Consider the following 24,458-nt stretch of genomic DNA (forward strand, 5'->3'; position numbering starts at 1 on the left):
ATTCTTTATTACCTTATACCCTGCGGTTTATCAGATGTATGCGTGCTTGTCCTTTAGCGCTTAGTGCTTTTAATTTGCTAGCTGTCATTGTTATGCATTCTTTGGTAATTATATTTTGTTGTGTTTTATCCTGTGTCATTGTTATCGTCGTTGCAATAGCTCTTCTGAGCTTACGTTGCTTTGTTTAAAATACGACGTTAAATAAAATCTCTTGTTTGTATATACACAAATAACGTCTCTGTCTTTATGGTCTTTCAAAAGGTTTTGCATTTAATACGTATGCAATGTTGATGCTAAGGCATGTATAATGTGAAAGGCAAGTTTCATGAAAATCTTTTAATTCCTTTTAAAATATCATTGGTCTGGATCGACGGACACGTTTGGAGCGCCAAATTTACACATATTCAAATATTTAAATAGTTTTAGATAGGTACAATTAATTAAAGATAGATTCAATTCAATTGGAGATATGTTCAATTCAATATTGAGGATATGCTGTATTTGTACATAGGTACAATTCAATTGGAGATAGGTTGTACGAAATTAGATTATCTAAGTCCGTGGTAAAAGTAATTATCTTTAATTAATTGTACCTATATATCTTCAATTAAATTGGACATATCTCCAATTAATTGGACATATCTTCAATTATTTGAAGATAGGTACAATTTATTGAATATATGTTAATTAGGCGTTCCATAGACACAGGTATATTTTAAAAGTTCACCGGGCAAGTTTCTATAGGACTTCCTTATCCAACTAAGACCTGTCTAGTCTGAACTCCTAACTGTACGAAATCCAAGATGGCCATTGGCAGCCACATTTTGGATCGAGCTCAAAATGGATTGAAATCAAACTTTAATGGTAAATTGATGTTAGAAATTCAATCTAATCAGTAGGCCTACATCTATACTATTTAGAGATTCAGAGCCAGTATAATCTACAGTCTCTGTTTATCAGTGCAAACAAAAGTGTTTGTAATCTAAATATAATCTATCACAAAAGAAGAACACGCATTTTGGTGACCGTTTTGAATTTTGCCTGTTGTTTACTTTTCTTCAAATGTTGATACCAAAAATGTTTGATTTTCGTTGGCTAGCAATCATGTGTTTGAGTTGTGAGGGCGGGAAGATTTTCGCGCATGCGTAATATATGTAAACAAACATGGCGTTGAAATATTGCAAGATGTAAACATGAGAGGCACACAGAACTGACTGTGTTTTCTTACCTTACTTCTATAAAATTATATATGTTTTTCTTCCAGTCACAATAACACTTAACAATGCTAGATCTTGAAGTAGTTCCAGAACGATCTTTAGGCAACGAACAATGGGAATTCGTTTTAGGTGAGTCATTTATGAATCGCCATTTCATTTCTGCGTCTGTTATCGAGCGAGACCACTGTTTATTTTACAGTGCGTATGTTATATTTGATGCAACATGTATAGTTTGAGTGATTTGAATGATCGATTACTATCTTAGATCACATCTGTGTATTGACCTTGGTGGCAAAGTAGGTCTAGTATTGTATGTTGGAACATAGGGCATTCTCCACAACGCAGAAGGCAAAGGTGAAGGTCGATGTAACATAACAGCTGATATCATATTTTGACAGTTGACAGTGCTATGTGTTTATCCCCAAATTTTGAATGAATTACACTGTACATGCTGTTGTTATTAATTATTTTCAAATCAATACTGGTACATATATACCATCATATAAGCGGGTTTTGTCTTCAATCATGTTTATATAAATAATAAAGGTTATTTCTCTGATGCTTTTTCTCTCCAAGTTCAATGAGTTTGTAGGTATATATGTAAAAGAGGTCGTTATTTTTTTCAAAACCTCCGCCAGGAGTCAAACCCGGGACCTCTGGTTTAATTATTAGTCTTACCAAATGAGCAATAGAGAAATTCTCCCTAACCTATTCGGTGGCCTAGGAAGCCGCTAGCATTTTACCAGGGTAACATACAATGTACATGGTGTTGGGTTTGGGCATATGTACAGTAGACTTCTTAGGTAAATTCTGAGAATAAGAAACAGCTACTAGTGCTGACAATAATACCTGGCCTCCTCTGTCCCCGCCCTCTATATTAAAATTGTCTTGGTTTTAGGAGCTATGTAATATAATGTTATAGCAGCTAATTAGAATCTGGCAGCTTTCACAACAAGGTGTGGATTCTCTCTGTTTACACTAGTTATCTTCCATCCGGGCCAACAATAAGGGATTATAAGGTGAAAATATTTGGTTCATAATTGTTGAAAAATCAATAATGATTATTATAATATGCCAAAACAATGATGGGCAGTTCCTGGCTAGATACTGATGAGACAGTAAAAGTTAGTCAACATCTCTTTAAAATTTCATCCATTTTAATCCAAATTACCAGTCTACCATTCTGATAAAGATGGCTTGCTGTGGCTATATTTTTACATAGGAAGTGTGCATGTCCCTCGTATATCATATGTGTGCCAAATTACACGACTTTTGTTCCATAAACGTGTAACCTAGACTCAATATAATAGTTGTGGCCAACAGGATTAAACATGATGTAACTTAAAAGTAAGAAATGAATCATGGTCAGGAAGCTACCCACAAACTGGAGTCTATTAAATTTGATTCTAAGCTACAGTAGACCTACGTCACTAGCTGGTCAGTAAATGGCCTAACTGTCACTTTTTCAAATTTAAAGACTGGAATAGGAACCTGAACAATCAAGAAATCCCAGAATTCTGGACAAACACGCTAACCAACTGAACTAGACATCAGGTCACTGGAATTGACAGTTGTTATTCAGTTCTGCTAAAATGAAAATTGGTTAAGAAATGAGGCGTGGTTCCTTGTGAATGATGTTGCGATAGGTCACTGAATGACGATGACATGGGTTTGGGGTGCCGTGTATAGTGATGAAACATTGGAGTCCCTGCATGTGGATGATGATGGAATGGGTGTGGGGTGCCCGGGACGATAGTGAAAGTTGTGTGTCCCTTTGAATGATGATAGAATATTTGAATGGGTGGGGATTTGGCAAGGCGAAGGATGTATACCATAGACTTGAAGTCTTGGATATATATAGAAGTATCATTATGCAAATCTTTGTGACAGGAATGCCGTTCTACCAAGCAGTGAGCATCCTAAGGCGCCAGGACCGTGTGATCAAAGGAGTTCAAGTATGGTACAGTCAGCAGGTTAGTAGATATTTAGTAGACATGGACACTGACAGGGACGTAACCAGGACTATGAGTATGTGGAAGCATACGAAGCGCAGAGTGGGGGGGGTGTTTGGAGGGGGGGTTCCCCCCCCTCCTGAGTTTCGGGGGTTCCGGGGGGGGGGGTCCCCCCCCCCCCCCCCCCCCCCCCCCCGAGAATGTTTTTGAATCTGGAACCCATTTTGATGCAGTTTGAGACATAAAATACCTATCATTTTCATATTTGTCTTTAAGTATTTTTTATCAAATGCGTAATAATTAATTCAACCTGATATACGTAGACGACCATGTGCCTGTTATCTGAAAAAAAGTATACTTGAAAAAAGTATGTGGAAGCCTGTGCGGACGCCTGGTTACGTCCCTGACTGACATTCAAACCAAGTTTTCATTTTATTCGAAAGCAAGTCTACGAGTGACTTCATGTGTGCTAGAACGTAGTCATAAATGACAAAAAAAATCTCTGTTTTATCTCAACTGTTACCCAAAACAAAAATACACAATGTACAAGTTATCATGATTAGTAAATATTGTTATTATACATGCATTATAATTTTACATTTAACATCAATGAAAACACACCAAACTGTTTTTTGGATAAAGGCTATTTTTACGGACCTGAGAAAGTGATATTGAACGAAGGCAAAATAGAGGTCATTATCACTTTTCAAGACCACATAACACATTCAACGAAATAAAAGTCATTTACTGTTAGACATGAAATCATGCTTTATCAATGAAGTATAAGCAAATCATGAAGAGAAAAGAACTGAATATGGCACGAGAGAATTGTGACTCTACAATTGAAATGACGCCATACAGTGAATATTGAACTGAAGTTCCTAAAAATAGTAACAATATCAATATCACAAATTACCAACTCCACACGATTTTGATTCACCCAATTAGGATATAGAAAACAGGGATATCATTTGGTATATATATATATGTACCACCAGAAAAGAGAAACTGTGCATACTAAGGTAAAAAGTTGTATAAAGCAATAACTTCAAAACATACAGTAACAGTTTGTTTCAGGGTTGTAAAAGACACTTTTAATTATATTAAGATCAATTCATTCTCAATTGTAAAAAACAAACCATTTCATCGCACAGGTACAACAAACACAAAGCCAGTTAACTAAACAATGTCAATACCGAATATGTCCACTGTTAGCAGTAATGCACACATTGCACTGATGCCACTTGGATCCAGCAAGATTGTTAAAAAATGTTTAGAAACTAACCCACGGTAAAGCTCAACCAACATAACATGCTATTCTGGCAGTTGAAGTAACCATCCGTAATTCATCCATGCTAATTATTAAGGAGAGAACACATATTATTTGTATAAAGTTTCATGTTGAAAAAATTCTGCCTGATGATGTACCATTTATTCCAACTGGACGAACATCCAGCTTCCGGTACGTGTTCAGCCTTTTAAGTACCCGTTGAGGGAAAGTGGAGCAGGCATTGTATGGCCTCTGATGGCTTTATGTCAATTCTCAATTTATCAATCAAGATAATTTGTATTGCTAACAATTTTGGGGGATTCCCATCAATAATGCAGGAAGTACAGGTTATTTTCATAAAATTTTACAACATTGATATATGAAACACAATATATATAGGCTATTAATGAAACATGGTACATAAAGGTTACGTGAGCTGGCTAGGAGGTACACAGCCTCACCACGTGTCATTGATATATGAAACACAATATATATAGGCTATTAATGAAACATGGTACATAAAGGTTACGTGAGCTGGCTAGGAGGTACACAGCTTCACCACGTGTCAATATCACACAGGTTTAAAGTACAAGTACTATATTGATGTGTTCATTAAATTGATAGGCATCATTTCCAGAACATGTAGTAATAGGGACTTTGTTCATTGTAGTTACTTCATCTGGGATTTTTAATTTTTATAAATGTTTTAAGCTCTTTTTTCCTACTGCATAGATTTCAAGTATATGCAGTAAGGCTTAAAGATATAGCTGTCTTTCATTAATGTTGTTCTGATAAACTATACTGTTTTCCTGCCAAACTTAATTATTTAAGCCATGTTTAAATATGGTTTTAGAAAAGTCTTTTTGATGTGCACAATTAATGGTAACAAACAGGAAATGAAATATCTGGCCAGTTAATAACGGGTACAGTTTATGCAGAGTCAATATTGTTGGTAATTTAACACAAGTTGAAATGTTTTGGTGTAAATAAATTATGGAAAATAAAGAAAATATTTAATGTGAAATTTTATGTTATTTACAATAATTTACAACGAAAGTCTACCTATTATTTATTTTTGACCTCGGTAAAATAGTTTTCTGGAAATCCCTGACCAAGGAAAGTAAAAAGACCGAAATGAACTGTTTGTTGTTTATATACATTTGTAAATTAATAGTAATTTAACTGGTAAGATTGATAAAGCAATGCTGGCATCCAGACAGTAGTTAGGGTCCCGATTAAACTGGATTGACTTACTACAAATTATGACAGGATATGCCAGGACCAAATAGTAAAACCAGTATAGACAGGGATCCAGATTAGACAAGGCTCCCTATAGACAGGTAATACTGTATACATATATAATACTGTACATACAATACATCAATAGTGTTGAAAAGCAGAGACACTCTTTTGAAGCTTAATGAACAGCAGGTTAAACTTGTATGAAACACACTGGTCTTGCACAGATGGTGGCATCAGATCTCCCTTTTTTCATTTTCTCCAATTTCAGGAAATCATATACACTGTAATGACCAATTCAATTGGTCCTAAATGCATATAATGGACCTTGTCATGGTCTAGGGAAGACATAAAAGTAGGAAGATCAAATTTCACTGGTCTTGACATCTTTGTTTGTCCATTTCTGTGATAAGAAGATTGTGTTGGTGTCCTTGTTTGGTCAATAGCCTGCATAAAAGTTATGTTTTTTGGTTTCTGTGGGAGGACTGGACAAAGGGTTAGGGGTCATTACTGGCCGTGTTTAGCCAGTGTCCGGTCGGTGGTATTAACACTCTATTGTCCGAGGGAAGTCGAAGATATTCATTATGGTATTTGAGTAGGCAGATTAGTCCAAGGACATGTAAAATAAGGTAAAATAAAAATTACATGTTAACAATAGCCAGTGTCACAGTAATAATATCATAGTTTGTTTCTGTCATTGTACTGACAATAGAGCCAACTGGCCAACACACATTCTTTTATTAGCAGAATATGCATAAGGAAGAAACAAATGTTGCTTAAATGAGTGAAATTTCATCAATGAGGCTAAACAGTTTCCTGGGGTGAAAGTGTTAATGCATAGCTATTGACTGCCCTGATATTTACACACAGCCAGTCTAAAACTATAGCTCTAGTGATGTGGCTGGTTTTTGAAAAATTCATGACAATCAAAATATAAATTAATGAAATTTTGATAGCATATTAAGGTATGCAAGATTTTTAGATTAACCAAAGTCTGTGATATTTGTTCTAAAATCTGATAGAGTACAATGAAATTAAGTAGCACTTTCACTTTTTGTTCTGCATCAATGGTAGTATTGAAATGGAGAGGTATGGGGAGGACATCAGGATCCCTATATAATCCCTACAAGGGCACTGTAGCCTGCTTTCTGATTAGGGCATATTTTTGGTGGACCAAGTCTTAAGCCAGAGTAATATACGTAGCCCTATTGCTGATATTGTTTCAAGACCTTGAATTTAGAATTTATTGAATATTCATTTGAATATTTAATGCATGTTCACAAAATGAATATTTTGGGAAATAGACGTATATAAAACCTTCATACACATTTTCAAGTCTTACTTTTCTCATTTACACCTCCATAAGTCATCCTTTATAGTGCTCAGCACTTTGATTATGTATCATTTCATTGTTTTGTTGACTAGAACAACCAACCAATTACAATTAATTATAACCACAACAAGTTACAATGCAATCAACCCAGAAAAGTGCTTTAAATGGTAATGTAGACTAGTAAGTATCTTTAATAGCTTCATATTATGATTAGTACCTAAATGTGTTCTGCTGTGTTTAAAACTGTCGATGAAATACTGAATCTTGAGCAGAGAAACATATATTCCTCTCATATATAAATATACCAGTCAGTCCCCAACACTGTAGAAGCTAAGTAGACTCATCCACACATATTTTGTACTGCACAGGGCTACATTATTTGAACTCCCAAATAGCATGTGTGATTTTCTGATACACCAACTCCCTTTGAACAAACTTTGCTTTTCAGCACATTGAGTTTGTATATTTAAACCTAATACTCAGTTTGATCAAACTCTGTTGTGTTTTCAGTATCCACTGCAGATGGACCTAGTACTTAACCTGTCTCATGATGGCATCAGACTCATCTTTGATCCTGTTTCACAGCGACTCAAGGTAAGTCTCCATCTTTGATCCTTTATGACAGGAATTCAAGGTTATTCTCCATCTTTGATCCTTTATAACAGCAATTCAAGGTAAATCTCCATTTTTTATCCTTTATAACAGCAATTCAAGGTAAATCTCAATCTTTGATCCTTTATAACAGCAATTCAAGGTTAGTCTCCATATTTGATCCTTTATTACAGCAGTTCAAGGCTAGTCCCCATATTTGATCCTTTATGACAGCAATTCAAGGTTGTTTTCCATCTTTGATCCTTTATGACAGGAATTCAAGGTTAGTCTCCATATTTGATCCTTTATTACAGCAGTTCAAGGTTAGTCCCCATATTTGATCCTTTATGACAGCAATTCAAGGTAAGTCTCCATATTTGATCCTTTATGACAGGAATTCAAGGTTAGTCTCCATCTTTGATCCTTTATGACAGGAATTCAAGGTTAGTCTCCATCTTTGATCCTTTATTACAGCAGTTCAAGGTTAGTCTCCATATTTGATCCTTTATGACAGCAATTCAAGGTAAATCTCCATCTTTGATCCTTTATGACAGCAATTCAAGGTTGTTTTCCATCTTTGATCCTTTATGACAGGAATTCAAGGTTAGTCTCCATCTTTGATCCTTTATAACAGCAATTCAAGGTTAGTCTCCATATTTGATCCTTTATGACCGCAATTCAAGGTAAATCTCCATCTTTGATCCATTATGACAGCAATTCAAAGTTATTCTCCATCTTTGATCCTTTATAACAGCAATTCAAGGTAAATTTCCATTTTTGATCCTTTATTACAGCAGTTCAAGGTAAATCTCCATCCCTGTTCTTTTATGACAGCAATTCAAGGTAAATCTCCATTTTTGATCCTTTATAACAGCAATTCAAGGTAAATCTCCATTTTTTATCCTTTATAACAGCAATTCAAGGTAAATCTCCATTTTTTTGCCTTTATAACAGCAATTCAAGGTAAATCTCCATTTTTGTGTCGCCTGCGAAAAGCTGGTGACACCTAGGTATTGCTATGTCGGCGGCGTCCGCACAGATGTTTTCGTGCCATAACTTGAGTTTCCTTGGGACGATCAAACTCAAACTTCATGCATTGCTTCCTTTCCAAAAGTGCTAGCTTGGGATTGCTTTTTAGGTCCAAAGGTCAAGGTCACTGTTACTATAAATAGAAAATCTGTTTTTGTGCGAGAACTTGAGTTTCCTTGGGCCGATCAAACTCAAACTTCATGCAGTGCTTCCTTACCAAAAGTGCTTGCTTAGGATTGCTTTTCAGGTCCGAAGGTCAAAGGTCAAGGTCACTGTTACTATAAATAGAAAATCTGTTTTCGTGCGAGAACTTGAGTTTCCTTGGGCCGATCAAACTCAAACTTCATGCAGTGCTAAGCACAATCTCCCAGCTTCCTTTGCAGGCGACACATCCACTTCCGTGGAATTCTTGTTGATCCTTTTTAACAGCAATTCAAGGTTAGTCTCCATCTTTGATCACTTTATGTCTCAAAACCTGAAAGTAGGCCTCTCAGTCTTTGATTCTATGTCTCATGGACTTAAGGAAAGACTCCTTCTTTGACCCATCTTTCATTGACTAAAAGCTTAAAATAAGTCTCCATCTTTTGATGCCATACCTCAGTGGCTTAGCCTGCCCATCTGTGACTCCATCCATTGACTGAGTAACTTAAGGTAAGCAATCTTTTATCCAATGCCTCAATGTCTGAAGGTAAGCCATTTCATCTTTCATCCATAACTTTGTGACTCAAAGTTAGTCGCAATCTTTGATCTCATGCCGCAGTTGCTTAACGTAAGGCTCTGTCTTTGACCCATGCCTGAGCAATTCAAAAATGGATAAACATTTGTTGAGTATAAACAATTTAAAAATGGACTAATTTTTGTTGAGTATAAACAATTCAAAATGGACCAATTTTTGTTTTGGTACTTCATCACCTAAATATAGCAATATGGATCCATCTTGTATCCTGTTCAGTAGTGACTGTAGTGTTGACTAATATGATATTCTGTGTCTGAGCGACTCAAAGTTACACTATATAGACCACTTATCAACATATCATGGCGCTTTTTTGCCTAGAATTATGATTGAAAAAACTTGTGATGAAATATATTAAACAGAAGCTAATCGAGAAGGTTTCATTTTTGTTATTAATCAAAGAAGATTAAAATTGCCAGTGTTGGTTTTGATCTGTTGACCGCGGTTACCACATATTTCCTCATCAGGACCGAAACCTTAACAATGCCTGGTAATATGAGAGATAACCATTCCTCATGTTATTACATTACCGCAACAAGCATTGTGTGGTTTTGGTCATTAATTAGGATATGACAGGAGACATTCATATAGCCCGTATACTAGGGGTCAGTTGTGGACAAAAGTATTGGATCTTTACTGTGAGCCTGTCCATCTGTGGGGTCCTCCCTCAAGCCTTGTTAGGTCAACAATAGTCGTGGTTTTTATAGGCTTCAAACAGTCGTTTATTTCAAGGATTAACCTTAAAAGTTCCTAACAAAAAGTGTTAGCCCTGAGAGGCCTTTTACGAATTATTTGGAAAACCCTTTATAAGTTAATTGGGAAAATTACCCCCCTAAAAAAACGATTAATTTTACTTTTCTAATAATCAATGGAAATTCGGGATATTTTTTTGGGGGAAACCCTTTAACAAAAGGACTAATTAATTTGTTTTAGTTATTTTTATGGTGATTTATGTGGAAAGGAGACTAGTTAGAATGAATAGTGATCTAAACGGTAAGACTTGGCGTAAGTCTTTGTATTTTGATCCTAGAATTTGTCTTTCTTGTCACGAAGACATATTGCCATTAGGTGTGTTTTGGCTCATATTTGGGTAATTTTGGTCCAAGTACTCAATGGAATTTGGACATCATGTTTTTCCCCAGTTTTTGCTTAAAAGAAACAAAGAAAAATGAAGAAAAATCACTTTTTATGAATCAAACAACTTTTAAATGTATCGCTGGATAAGCAAAAATTTCAATTTGGGTGTAAGCAATGCATACAATAAATGTTCCAAGTCCCAATTACAAAACTGTACCCTATTCCCCCCTCCTCCACCCTATTCCCCCCTCCTCCACTACCTGCCTCCTCCATTCCCCGCCTAAGAAAACCTCAAAAACTAAGCCAAAAAATAGTGTCTTTTGTTTACATGAATTCTTATACTTATAGCTAAGCTTCATACTGTTAAAACTACTTTTGATGCTAAGTTAAAAAAGTATAAAATCATTAAAAGCTAACCATACACTACGGTACTTATTTCTAAGTCCTTTCACCACGTAAACTGTCGTAACAATAGGCTGCCCCGTATGAGGTTGTGGAGACAGGCTGGGTGTGATTAGCTCAGTGTGTGCAGACCTGGGTTAAATGGTGGTCAGTGTGGAGGAAAGTTAGCGTGTATTACAGGGCAGGTCACTGGGGTGGACACCAGGACACACCCACTCATAATGGATGACTTTTATCTCTTTTTTATCAACTCAAAACTGCTGGCTAAACCAAATTAATCGGTTTTCACCACCATGGATCAAGTTTCAACCCACATTTTTCTGGGTGTTTGACCAAATGGTGAAGATTTTTTGTTATAAGACTTTAATATTTTGGGTTAATTATGTTTCAGAGGTTTTTTGTGTCTGTTTTTATTTTGTGTCCAACAAAGCTTTGACTGCTGTCTGTTATGTTAACAATTAGGCGATGATCACAAAATAATAAATAAAACTGCTTTTGATGGCTTTTTGGCTCATAAATATTCTTCCCTTTCTTTGTTGCCATGCATTCGTATATTACTTTGGTTCAATTTATTAATTTATTTTAAAAAATCAAGTTTCATGAAATTTCTATGAGATTATCCAAATTCTTGTCCAGGCAATACCTTTGAGAGCTGACATTTTTATGATAATATTAATAGATGGAAGTTTCTCTAATCATGTGATGTTGTAAAGCCATCATGTTATTATTCATATGGTCAAGTTGGAAGTTGCCAGGAAAATGGACAGTTTCAAAGAGTTACTCCTTAGTTTTGTGTGAAGGAAATATTTATAATAAACATCCCTGTATACCGTGGCTTCCGTCGTACGTACGTACGTCAACAATTTCTTCAAACATTTTCTTCTTATTAACCACTGATTGGAATTTAACTAAATTTGACTGGAAGCATCCATAGGTGGAAGGGATTCGAAATTGAACAAATGGTGGGGCTGACCCCCTAGGGGGCTGAGGGGCGGGGCCAAAAGGGGTCAATTTGGCTATATTTCTATAAACGACTTCTCTAGAACTATGCACTGGATATCAATGATATTTGCTTGGAAGCATTCAATTCAAAATTGTACAAATGGAGGGGCTGACCCCCAGGGAGCTGAGAGGCTGGGCCAAAAAGGGTTATTTGGCTATATTTGTTTAAGTGACTTCTTCTCTTGAACTTAACGATGGATATCAACCATATTAGACTGGTAGCATCCCTAGGTGGTGAGGATAAAAATTGTACAAATGGTGGGGCTGACTCCCCAGGGGGCTGAGGGGCGGGGCCAAGAAAGGTATTTTGGCTATTTTGCTTTAAGTGATTTCTTCTCTGGAACTAAGCGATGGATATCAACTATATTTTGTTGGACGCATCCCTTTGTGGTGGGGATTTGCAATTGTACAAATGGACAGGCTGACCCCCCTGGATGAATGCACATATGCCTCCAGGATGACCCTGGGAATCAGGCCCCACCCTGGAGACTTAGTCCATTGGCCATAACTTTGAAACAGTTGAGATCCCCACTCCAAAACTAAATATACAATTGCTGAGTATAAAGAGATGAATGCATATGTTCTTCCAGGATAGCCCCGGGGTCTGTTCCACCCTTGGAGACGTAACCCCTGGGTCATAATTCCGAAACGGTTGAGCTTCCCACAACAAAACTATATATACAAATGCTCGGCATAAAGAGACAAATACGGTCATGATATTAGAATTGACCCTGGGGTCTAGCCACAAACCTAGTTTCTGAGTCATAACTCAACAGTTGAGATCCTCACCCCATGACCACATTACATACAATTGATAGGCAAGAAAAATCTAATACAGATATGCTACAAGGATTGGCCTTGTGGTCTGGCCCTTTCCCTGGGATCTGCTTTGAAGAATATTTTGCCATGATTGCTGAGATATCCAGGTGAGCGATACAGGCCACCTGGGCCACTTGTTGTACTTTTTCTGGAGAACCAAAAGGCCAAGAACCATGATATCAGGCTGGTAGATTCCTTAGATGAAGCCCAACGAAGTTGAGATAAAAAATGGCCTTGACACACTTTCAAGGTCCCAGGTGTCAGACATATTTAAAACTTCAAATGACTTCTTCAGAAAAACCAAAGGGAAAAAAGCTGGGATATAAGACTGAAAGATTCCTTGGATGGAGCCCAACAAAGTCTGTGAACAAAAATGACCTTGAGGTACTTTCAAGGTTACAGAGGTAAAATATACCTTAAACTTCAAACTACTTCTTCTGAAGAATTGAAAGGCCTAGAGTCATGATATTAGGCTGGTAGAGTCCTTAGATGGAAGGAATAAAAATGACCTTGACCTACTTGCATGGTCACAGGGGTCAAATATGTTGAAAACTTCAAAAGACATCTTCTGAAGAACAAAAGTACTAGGGTCATGATATGTTGCTGGTAGATTTCTGAAAGAGAGTCTACAAAATTTGTGGATAAAATGTCCTTGACTTTTTTTCAAGGTCACAGATGTAAAATGTGTCAAAAATTTAGATGTCTAAGTCTTCTTTTGAGAAAATAAAGGTCTAGACTAATGATACCTAGCTTGTTGATTTCCTGGATGGAGGCTATCAAAGTATGGGAACAAAAATGACCTTGACATACTTTCAAAGTCACAGAGGTCAAATATGTCAAAAACTTCACACAACTTCTGCTAAAGAACTGGAAGTCCTAGATTAATGGTATTTGGTTCATAAATTTGTTTGATCAAGCCTTACAAAGTTTGCAAACACAGAGGTCAAATATGACTCTTTTTGTAGAACAAAAGGGCCTACAGTCATGATATTTTCTTTTGAGAATGTAAAGGTCTAGACTAATGATACTTAGCTTGTTGATTTCCTGGATGGAGGCTATCAAAGTATGGGAACAAAAATGAACTTGACCTAATTTCGATGTCACAGAGGTCAAATATGTCAAAAACTTTAAATGACATCTGAAGAACCTAAAGCCCTAGACTCGTATTATTTGGATGGTAGCTTCCTGAGTTGGAGTCTTACAAATTTTGAAAACAAAACTGACCTTAACCTATTTCTGAGGTTACAGGGGACAAATATTGCAAAACATAAAACAACTCTGGGAAGAATCTATACAATAAATAAAAGTGTATGGTATTGAACAGGTTTTGAATTAAAATATCAGGCAAGCTATTAAGCCTCCTTGGCCCCTGTTTTTAGCCCACCGTCATCTGATGGTGGGCTATTCAAATCACCCTGCGTCCGCCGTCCGTCCTAAAACAATTCTTGTTATAAGTATTTCTCAAGAAGTACCAGAGGGATCTTTCTCAAATTTTATATGCAGGTCCCCCTTGGTCCCTAGCTGTGCAGTGCAACTTTTGAGATTGACCGGAAAAACAGCATGGCCGACAGGCAGCCATCTTGGATTTTGATAGTGAAAGTTTGTTAATCGCTATTTCTCGAAAAGTACGGGAGGGATCTTTCTCAAATTTAATATGTAGGTTCCCCTTGTTCCTTTGTTGTGCAGCAGTGCCTGAAATGGACGGTCGCCCACTTGCCAATGGCCATTAAAGACTTGCTTGGGCAACCAAAAGTTGTCGAAAGTGAGGTAGTCACTGGCCCAACAAAAATAGTTTGAGCGACTGTTGAAAAATTTATGAATAAAAGAAATTATAGTCCCTTCCACATTAACTGGGGGGGCGGGGGCAGTACATTTTTCAGTTGTCATTACTTCAATTTGAATTGAACTGTCCGTGATTTAGAAAATGTGAAGGTTTTTTTTTTCAGATTTTCTATCCTTTATTGTTCATGTTTACTTGTTTACTTTTGAAACTGATCAGTTAAACAAAATGGCCTACTGACAACCATCTTCGGTTTTTGACATTGAAGGTTTGTTAGTACCATTTCTCAGGAATAACTTGAGGGATCTTTCCCAAATTTGGTATGTAGGTTCCCCTTGATCCATCATTGTGCATGTTATATTTTGAGACTGATCATAAAAACAAAATGGCTAAAGGAAGAACTAAACAGTTCTTTCTCATATTGCAATGATCAATTTTATTTATTAAGGCCCCGTATTGGAGATACGGGTGCCCTATAGTAATCACTCTGTCTGTCTGTCTGTCTGTATGTCCGTCCACTAATTTTGTTCCTGGCTGATAACTTTGGTATTTATTGACCGATGTACATGAAACTTGGTCAAGATGTTCAGTTCACAAAAATACACATTGAGGTAAAAAGTCAAAGTCAAAGGTCAAGTTCATTAGGTGCAAAGGTCAAGGTCAAATTTTGCATCTTTTCACTGATGAACATTTTGTAATGACATGATGAAGCAAAGTTGATCAGAATTAAACAAGGAGTCAACCTGACCAAATGTCAAGGTCATTGAGTCAAAGGTCAAGGTTAAATTTTGTACCTTTTCACTGGTGAACATTTTGGTATGACACTTTGAAGCAATATTGCTCAGAATCAAACAAGGAGTCAACTAACCAAAGGTCAAGGTCATCGTGTCAGGGGTCAAGGTCAAATTTTGTAGCTTTTCACTCATGCAAATTTTGTGACATTATGAAGCAAAGTTGTTCGGAATTAAACAAAGAGACACACTGAGGTAAAAAGTTGAGGTCAAAGGTTAAGGTCATTAGATTCAAAGATCAAGGTCAAATTTTGCATATTTTCACTGATGAACATTTTGTTATGACATGATGAAGCAAAGTTGATCAGAATTAAACAAGGAGTCAGCCTGACCAAATGTCAAAGTCATTGGGTCAAAAGTCAAGGTTAAATTTTGTTTCTTTTCACTGGTGAACATTTTGGTATGACACTTTGAAGCAATGTTGCTCAGAATCAAACAAGGAGTCAACTAACCAAAGGTCAAGGTCATCAGGTCAGGGGTCAAGGTCAAATTTTGTAGCTGTTCACTAATGCGCATTTTGTGACATTATTAGGCAAAGTTGTTCGGAATAAAACAAAGAGACACACTGAGGTAAAAAGTTGAGGTCAAAGGTCATTAGATTCAAAGATCAAGGTCAAATTTTGCATATTTTCACTGATGAACATTTTTTTATGACATGATGAAGCAAAGTTGATCTGAATTAAACAAGGAGTCAACCTGACAAAATGTCAAGGTCATTGGGTCAAAGGTCAAGGTGAAATTTTGTATCTTTTCACTGGTGAACATTTTGGTATGACACTTCGAAGCTATGTTGCTAAGAATTAAACAAGGAGTCAATTGACCAAAGGTCAAGGTCACTGGATCAAATGTGAAAGTCAAATTTTGTTATGACATTATGCAGCAGTGTTGGTCAGAATTAAACAAGGAGTCAATTGACCAAAGGTCAAGGTCACTTGGTCAACTGTAAAGGTAAAATTTAGTATTTTTTTGCTGGTGAACATTTCATTATGACACTTTGAAGCAATGTTTGTGGGAATTAAACAAAGAGTCATTTGACCAAAGGTCAAGGTCACTGGGTCAAATGTCAAGGTCAAATAGTGTATCTTTTCACTGATGAACATTTTGTTATGACATTATTAAGCAAAGTTGGTTCGAATTTAAAAAGGAGTCAACTGACTTAAGGTAAAGGTCATTTTATGTTATTATGTAGCAAACTTGTTCAGAACTTAACACAGAGTCAATTGGCTTTAGGTCCAGGTAACGGCGTCCAAAAGGTCAAGGTCAAGTTTTTATTTTTCACTGATGAACATTTTGTTATGATATTATGAAGCAAAGTTGGTCGGAATTAAAGAATAAGTTTAATGGTCAAGGTCATTTTGGTCCAAAGGTCAAAGACAAGGTGGATATCTGACTTTGACCCTGGCTCTTGATGGAGGAGGTATATAAGGTGAAATAAAACAAATCAAAGCTAACAAATGAGTATTGCACCGGTATTTGCATTTCTGTTAGCCCAGCCAATATGGAGGTGGAAGGAAACAAGACTCACATCATAGTACATGTAAAATGTATATTTTTATTCCTTGCATTTCTTTTTGAAGTCCAAATGTCAAACGTCAAGCTTAGCTATATGGGTAGATTGCTTCTTGATGATTATGGGGGATATATTGCCACAAGACGGGGCCCTTACTGACCTGTCGGTGTTCTAGTTTCACATTAAGTAATGTACTAGTAAATATGTGAAATGACAAACTCACTTTGAAGAAGGTTGGCTTTCATACACATCAGTATTAAGTTTAGATCAAAAGTTACCTCAAGGTGCATTTACTGTTAGCATGACTCGATCAAACAGATTAGAGGAAAGAAGAGAAAAGANTTATTCAAAATTCAAAATGGCCACAGTTCTATCAGATCAATTTTAATCAAACTTCAGTACAAATTTTCTGTCTTTACCCATACCAGGTGTTATTATTTAAATTCTTTGGTTAATAAAGAACCTGAAATGGTCAGTATGGTCTCAAGTTAGTGGAAATAATTCAAACTCTGACTTAGTTCTTATTGCAAAAGAAACAGGTAAACATGTCATTGTAACAGGCCTTGTGGGCCTTTTGTGTACTGTACATACTACTGGGTATACATTTACTTGGTATGTTTAGAGACTTCACTGTTGAACAGGCTCATATTCGTTTATATTGATATAGTTGAGAATAAAGTCCATATTTTGTCACTAGAGGACGCCTACACAGTATAATTAGGACAAAGACCTGTTTATTGAGTTCTGCTCTTGTCACTGATCACAGTAGACTTTAGGGGTTTGTGTTTATGTTATTTTGAGACGTCTATGAGAGAGAAAAAACACCAAATAGGATTGTTAATTTGTGATGTAGACTAACAACAACATAGATTTATTGTCTTTACCTGTCATATACGGGTTCAATGTTTCAATGAGGATGTGTTTTGTACAATGTCAGAGATGTACATATCAGTGTCACTGTTGACCTACATCTTTGCCAAAATGTCCTTGTTTTTTAATGAAAATCAATATATCACCTTAATGTTGACTGTTTGTGCAAAACATCTTATTTTATGCTCAAATTCATTTAATTTATTGCTCAGAACATCTGAAACTTCTGCACTCTGCGCTAATGTTTTGTAAAATTGGAGTCTTTGTAAGTACATGTACTTGTTTGGACACTTTAAGTATTTACCATGTGGTTTCTCCCCCATGAAAAGTTTGAAAAGGTACTCAGGGGTCCTTTATAGGTAGATTCATTTAATCAAACCACTGTTAGCTTTCTTGCTATTTATATAACTCATTTATGTAATTAGTTACCAAGTGATAGAAAAGGGAAGCTGTCCTATACCCTCTTAGAAACTAGGTACTGCTGATTAGTTTACAACAATGACGGAATTTTGAAGTGTCAGAACGCCATGACAGACCAGAGCTTATGCTTACTGTTTCCTCACGAAGTCCATGGTTTGGAATTGGGAAAAATGTGTTACAGTAAACAAAATTGGGAATTTTTGGAATTGTTTTAAAGTATGGATTTTTTTTGATACGAAAATAATTAAGAGGCTTTGGGGAAAAAAATAGCAGCATTTTTCATTGTGAATAGGGCCAAATTCTTCCCCGAAAGGGTCATAGAAAAAGTCCTGCAGAATAGTACATTCACCCTACAGCACATGTCCATTTTAAATGCTTTTTAGCAAGAAATGCATATCAATAATATAGAAAATTTTGAAAATCAGTGTAATACAAACCTTGGTACAAAATGAACAGTAGATTTTTTGAAATCAAAATGTTTGTAGTTTATGTGTGTGGCAGACTTGGTACAACCCCTTACCATAAAACATGTTTATAGGGAACAGCTGTTTTTCCTCCCTCAGACAAAAGGAACACTTGTAATCTCGGCAGGTATCCACTTGATGGATATGTTCTGGAAAACAAACTGGAAATGTGATCCCTATGACTGTGTGGCCTTACTGCCACGTGACACAGGGGCGCAGGGATGTCAACCTCCCTAGCATCCCCAGACACACTCGCCTTCTACAATGTACCACACGAGCAGTTGGACGCGACAATATAAAACACATTTGTCACGACACGGATCTATCTATTAGGTGTCAACATTTGTAATTAACTCATTTTGTACGTCGCATGTGGAGGTCACGGTGACACCACTAGCATCGCGATTTGTTTTTGTGATAAAACGTTCGTAAGTGATACCAAGGTAATGATGTCAGGTCATTCATAAACTGTCCACACTTACAATTAATTTTAATGACCCACAAGTCAATGTCTAAATGATTTTATCAACATACGGCAAAACTGGAAATAAAAGCAAGACGTTTGCCCAGAGTTAGTTGTCTTGGTACTATGTAATTATGCTGATTGGTAGATTAGATTGTTAGAATGGTTGTGAAAGTGGGACATTTGTTCAAAAGTTAATCGTCTTGATACTGTGTAATTATGATGATTGGTAGATCGAAATGGTACAATGGTAATGAACATGGGACATATGTCTAATAGATCATTGTTTTATCAATCTGTATATGATGAGGATGCTTTATGTGTTATTAAAAAAACAAGAAAAAAATGTGTGATCTTGAACAAACAAAATCTTGCCGATTCCATATATTTATTAATTTTTGTAGCTGGTGTACATGTCCACAATTTATAGAAATTGTGTTAAATATCTGAATATTTATTTTATATAAAGTATCTTAATACTTAAAATGCACACATTAATATGATAGTATAGATTATATATATCAACTTTTTTGTAAATACACGTTTATTTAAGAGATATATGGTCATTTGTCAAAGAATTAATGGTACAAGTTTAAGGTAATATGCTACCTTATCATGCTTTTTGCTAGGTTATCTCCCTTTAGAAATTTTAATTAACAGCATAAATGTTTAGATGTGTTCTTTCATCAAGAATTTAAATATTCAGTGTAAATTATCGTTTATTAGCTGTACAGGTATTGTAATGTGGAACTTTTTTTGGAGGTAAGATAACATCAACTATGTGTAACCTGTATAACATTACAATTTAAGCCACATTGGTTTTTAATTGTTGAGTACTGTATGGAGACTTTGAGTTCCGATCTTGTCGTAGTATTCGAGCATAAACAGACTCACAGTTCTGAATTTGTTCCTGGTGTGTTGACACTGTGATATGTTTCTTTTTCTATTGTATTTTTTAAGTTGAGTTAAATGTGTGACCTTATATGAGGTCATCGTGAACAGTGTTGACCTTAAGTAACTGATCATTTGATTTTATGAGCTACTGTGGAGAGTGACACAGATTGCAGCTGACCACAATGAAATCTTTATTTATAATCCAAAATAAAATCACAATGGTCTTTTTGTCTGTTTTAATCAAAATAGCTTCCAAAATTGTGTTGCCTTTTTTTTGCCATATGCAGTTGTCCAGAGTGGCCGTAGCTTGACCAGCAAGGCTGTAGATTGACCAGCAAGTCTAGGTCAGGGGTCAAAATTGACAATGAAAGTGTTAAGACAAGAAAACTTCACTTTTTACGACCATCAATGCAGTGAATGTATTCAGTATTAATTGCCATGTGGCCATTGTCCGAAGTGTTAAAGTTTGACCAGTTCAGGTTAAGGGTCAGACTGGACACAATGCTAAGCCACTGGTCAGTTTGGGACAAAAGAAGTGTTTTAAGTGTTTTGATACTGCAATCTGCCTTGCCTGTTGGTGACATTCGCTGATTTATTTTTTGCCACAGTAATAATGAACAGACACCGTAGGGGCGAGGTTACAACTCTCCTCAGTCGCATTATTTGCATTGGATAAAGATTTAGAAAAAGTCATTTTTCACTGAAAGAGATTTGTAACTGTCCACAGATTTTTGTTCTCTTTGTGAACTTGTATAAATTTGCCGGATTGGAACAATTTTCTTTTGTATCTGAAAACTATTAAGCTGATTATAAATGACCAGGAAAGAAAGTTATAATCATTTTGAGATGAATTCTTTGATGTCCTATTGAGATATAACTACTTTAAGTCCTAAATCTTCAACATCACAACAAATTTACAGAAAAAAGGAAAAGATTGTTCTATGAAGTTTGATATATCTTGGCAAAATACTCTTAAAAAATTGTAAAATTATTATTTTAAATAATTCATGCATGTTGTATAATTGATATAAACAGAGTTACCGTTTATAATATGAATCATGTGACTTCTATACTTTGTATAATTGACGGTAATACAATTTTTAATGGTTGCTAACTACAAATACATGTACAGAAACCATTATGTGCTGAAACTAGAATAATAAGATGATACTAGAAACATTCTTATCTCAATGCACTGAAATTTAGCACATTATCAAATTTTAACAGATGAACACAATGATGAATTGACATTTACAAAATAAGTTATGATTTTGAAAAGGTGATCATTTACTAAATCATTTGATCAGTTACTGCTGTCATAACTGAGTGCAATAGATTATGCACCCAAAAAGCAAAATGTGACTGCCACTAAAATATGTTCATTTACTGTAACTGTTAATTTAGTTTGTTCTTTAATTACTTACAAATGATGTTTTTCAGATAATGGAAGTAAACAATATGAGTAAAGTGCGACTGAAATATTGGTAAGTAAAAAAAAAAATGAAGATAATGACAGTTATAATTGATAAACTACAGGACTGAAAGGAAGATTTTTATCTTCCAGGCAATAATGTTCAAGAGATGTTTGGTATCATCAATCTTTTGACTTCATTTTTCAATTCAGTTTTATGAAACTTCCTACGAATGTTATATGTGATAGTTGTGTGAGTTAGAGTAGGCATTTCAGGGGGCTGCACTCAAAGGCAGTTACTGTTCTTTTAGAAGAAAAAAAGAAATTTCATCAGGTTTTTTACTTCGTTTTTCAATGTTTTCAATTTAGATGAAACAGTATTTCTCACATCATAATGTGGTCACATTTATGGTGCCTGATTTCTATAAAAGGATTTACGTTGCTCGTGATGCCTTCTTTTCATCAGGATTTAAAACAACAAAAGTTATATGCCAATTTTGTCAGAATCCACAAAAATTAATTCATACAGTTTGCACATTTTTGTTTTGTTTCATGCAAAGATGAAAAGGGAGATCACCTTCAATGCTAATTATTAATTTTCAAATGATTGCTTAAAATGGAAAGATGTGGCAGGAGCTACATGATTACCTGTCCACTATATCTGAGGTAATGATATACTGTTGTTGTAGACATTACTGTCAAACACGGCTAATTGTATATAGTACAATGTCTTGTACTTCCAGCAAACTTTCTTTAGAGGCTCCATATTTTAAGATCCTAGAGGCAGTTCTCAAGAATATCATTGCTGACATTGTATCAACATATCACCTTAGTTTTCTTAATAAAAGTTTAGATCAATTCATATCACTTGAAATCAAGTGAATTTACTGACTTTGAAATAAATTTAATGAACAAACAAATTCTTAACTTATGCAAATTAGTTAAATGAGGTCTAAAACATTCAGGCATTTTTTGTTTGTTATATAAACTGATTTTGGTAGTGTGTAAAACACTGGGGAATAAAACAATCTGTTATTGTAATATCCTTGTCTTTTTAATAACATCTGTACATATTACACATTTCACAAGGGTTTAAAGTAGCAACAAACCCCAAAGGCCTAACCATTTATTACACAGTATAGGGAAAACAGGTTTCTCTATATAGTTTAATTTTATAAAAAAAATAATGCGAACAGTAATAACTATTAGGTGTACATTCTAACAAATATAGAATTGATTTACTCTCATTACCACTTTCAGACCTTTTTATCAATTTTTCAGTTAACACTTAACTTGCACAGACCAAACACTGAGCTACTCTAATAGCTATATATAATAAACTAATGGATTGTTCAGTGAAAACACCAGATTTTTTCAAAAGAAGGGTTCAAAGCAATTGGTAAATTAATTTACACGTAGGAATATGAGAAAAAACTGTAAAAGAATAAATTTGGCCCCTTCCAGTTTTAACTGGCCTAGCACAAAGTGCCTGTGAGCTTAGTGTAGGGTGCAGTGTCATCGTTCGTTGGTCTGTCAAACTATTTTCTTTGCACAACTTCTTGAAAACTGAAGAGTCCCAGTGTCCTGATAGGTGACCATTGAGTAGTTACTGGGGATGGAGGGCTACAAAGTTTCCTAATTTGAATGGACATTACCTACTTTCATGGTCGCATTGTTGAAAAATATTAAATCCAGCATTTCAAGTCTTTATCTAATAGATCATGTTTAATTCAAAAGCTGGTCAGGGTCAAAGGTTAACATGGGCTGTAAAAGGTAACAAAGTTGAAGGATCTTCTATTTTGAGTTGCATAATGCCCAGGGTCCTGAGGCTGAGCCACTGATGTGTGTCCAATAGGTGTCTTTGATGAAGTGCTATAAAGTTTCACCATATCATTGGCCTTAGTTAATGACTTTCAAGGATCAGAGGGTCAAGTTCGGTATCTAATGAATATTTTTATTTTACATCATCTTCACATCTCAAGTGTGTTTTGATGTTGATGATCCATGCTTGTTTTTGTTACAGCGGAGTACATTTCAACTCTCCACAAGTTCAGCCCACTATAGAACAGATTGACCAATCATTTGGGGCTACACACCCAGGAGGCAAGTAACAGGCTTTGTAATGGTACTTTTTCAATTCAGGCTCAAAGTTAATGATACATGCGTTCCTCATTCTTATGTGACATGTATTTGTGACATTATTTAGATCTCCTCCCCAAAAGTAAAAAAACCCAACAAAAAACGTATGGTGAAATGACACGAGTATCATATACATATATTACACTGGGTTTTACATAATCTGCAAAATATCTGTGACTTTTAATCAGTCAGAGATTGTTTTGAGAAATTTGTATAGCATATCTTTATTACAGTGACTGGAATGCGATTTGCTTTGTTTAATAATTTTCGTATGTTTTAATATCTTTTCAGTTTACAACTCCGACAAACAGCTGTTTGTTTTGAACTTCAGAGGTCTCTCCTTTGATTTTCCTATTGAGTCCAAGTTTGAGGTAATATTACAATCCAGAGAATATACTAATAACTATTGTGATAAAATCGAGTCAAACCGAACAAGATTTTCCATGTTACGTATATCTTTTGAGAGCGATTTATAACTGTAGGAAGATTTTCCATACAATTACACGATTAATGAGATAACTGCATACCCTGCAAAGAACATATAGTATACCAGAACCAGGTTTTCTGTCTGTCTGTCTCTAGACAAGTACTTTAACTAGACAACTTTAACAGGTTTCAGCTGAATTTCGTGAAAGTCCATGGATGAAATCACTACACTGAAGTCATGTACATGTGCTTACTTTCTAGCCCACAAATATATGATAGTGGGCTGTTCTAATCACCTTCCATCTGTGGTCTGCCCTCTTAACCTTCCATCTGTGGTCTGCCCTCTTAACCTTCCATCTGTGGTCTGCCCTCTTACAGTTCTCACCCAAATATTTTGAAAATCCAGATATAGTCACTGCACTGTTGAATTGTGCACTTGCATTTTGTTTTTTTCATGAAAGTAATGCTCCTTTTACAAAACTATAAGCAATATAGTATCCAGACTACTCCTGCAACAGTTATCTACCAAATACTTTGAACATTGATAGACACAACCACCACAAATTGAACTTGCTAGCTTTCTTTGCTTGCGTTGGAACTCAAATTTAATTATGATAGTAATATAG

General features: G+C 35.6%; 1 protein-coding gene across 1 annotated transcript in view; it reads left to right on the forward strand.

Moving 5' to 3' along the window:
* The first annotated feature begins 1,156 nt into the window (after window positions 1-1,156).
* The window catches only part of LOC110450787 (UPF0183 protein C16orf70 homolog), a 42,795-nt gene continuing 19,493 nt past the window's right edge, over window positions 1,157-24,458 (forward strand). Inside the window, exons 1-6 of the mRNA XM_021498493.1 lie at window positions 1,157-1,346; window positions 3,108-3,190; window positions 7,522-7,605; window positions 21,297-21,340; window positions 23,291-23,370; window positions 23,698-23,777. Coding sequence (XP_021354168.1) covers window positions 1,283-1,346; window positions 3,108-3,190; window positions 7,522-7,605; window positions 21,297-21,340; window positions 23,291-23,370; window positions 23,698-23,777 — 435 coding nt within the window. The 5' untranslated portion in view covers window positions 1,157-1,282. The remainder of the gene's footprint in view (window positions 1,347-3,107; window positions 3,191-7,521; window positions 7,606-21,296; window positions 21,341-23,290; window positions 23,371-23,697; window positions 23,778-24,458) is intronic.

The sequence above is a fragment of the Mizuhopecten yessoensis genome, unplaced genomic scaffold, assembly GCF_002113885.1.
Source record: "Mizuhopecten yessoensis strain PY_sf001 unplaced genomic scaffold, ASM211388v2 scaffold5519, whole genome shotgun sequence".
Taxonomy (NCBI): Eukaryota; Metazoa; Mollusca; class Bivalvia; order Pectinida; family Pectinidae; genus Mizuhopecten; species Mizuhopecten yessoensis.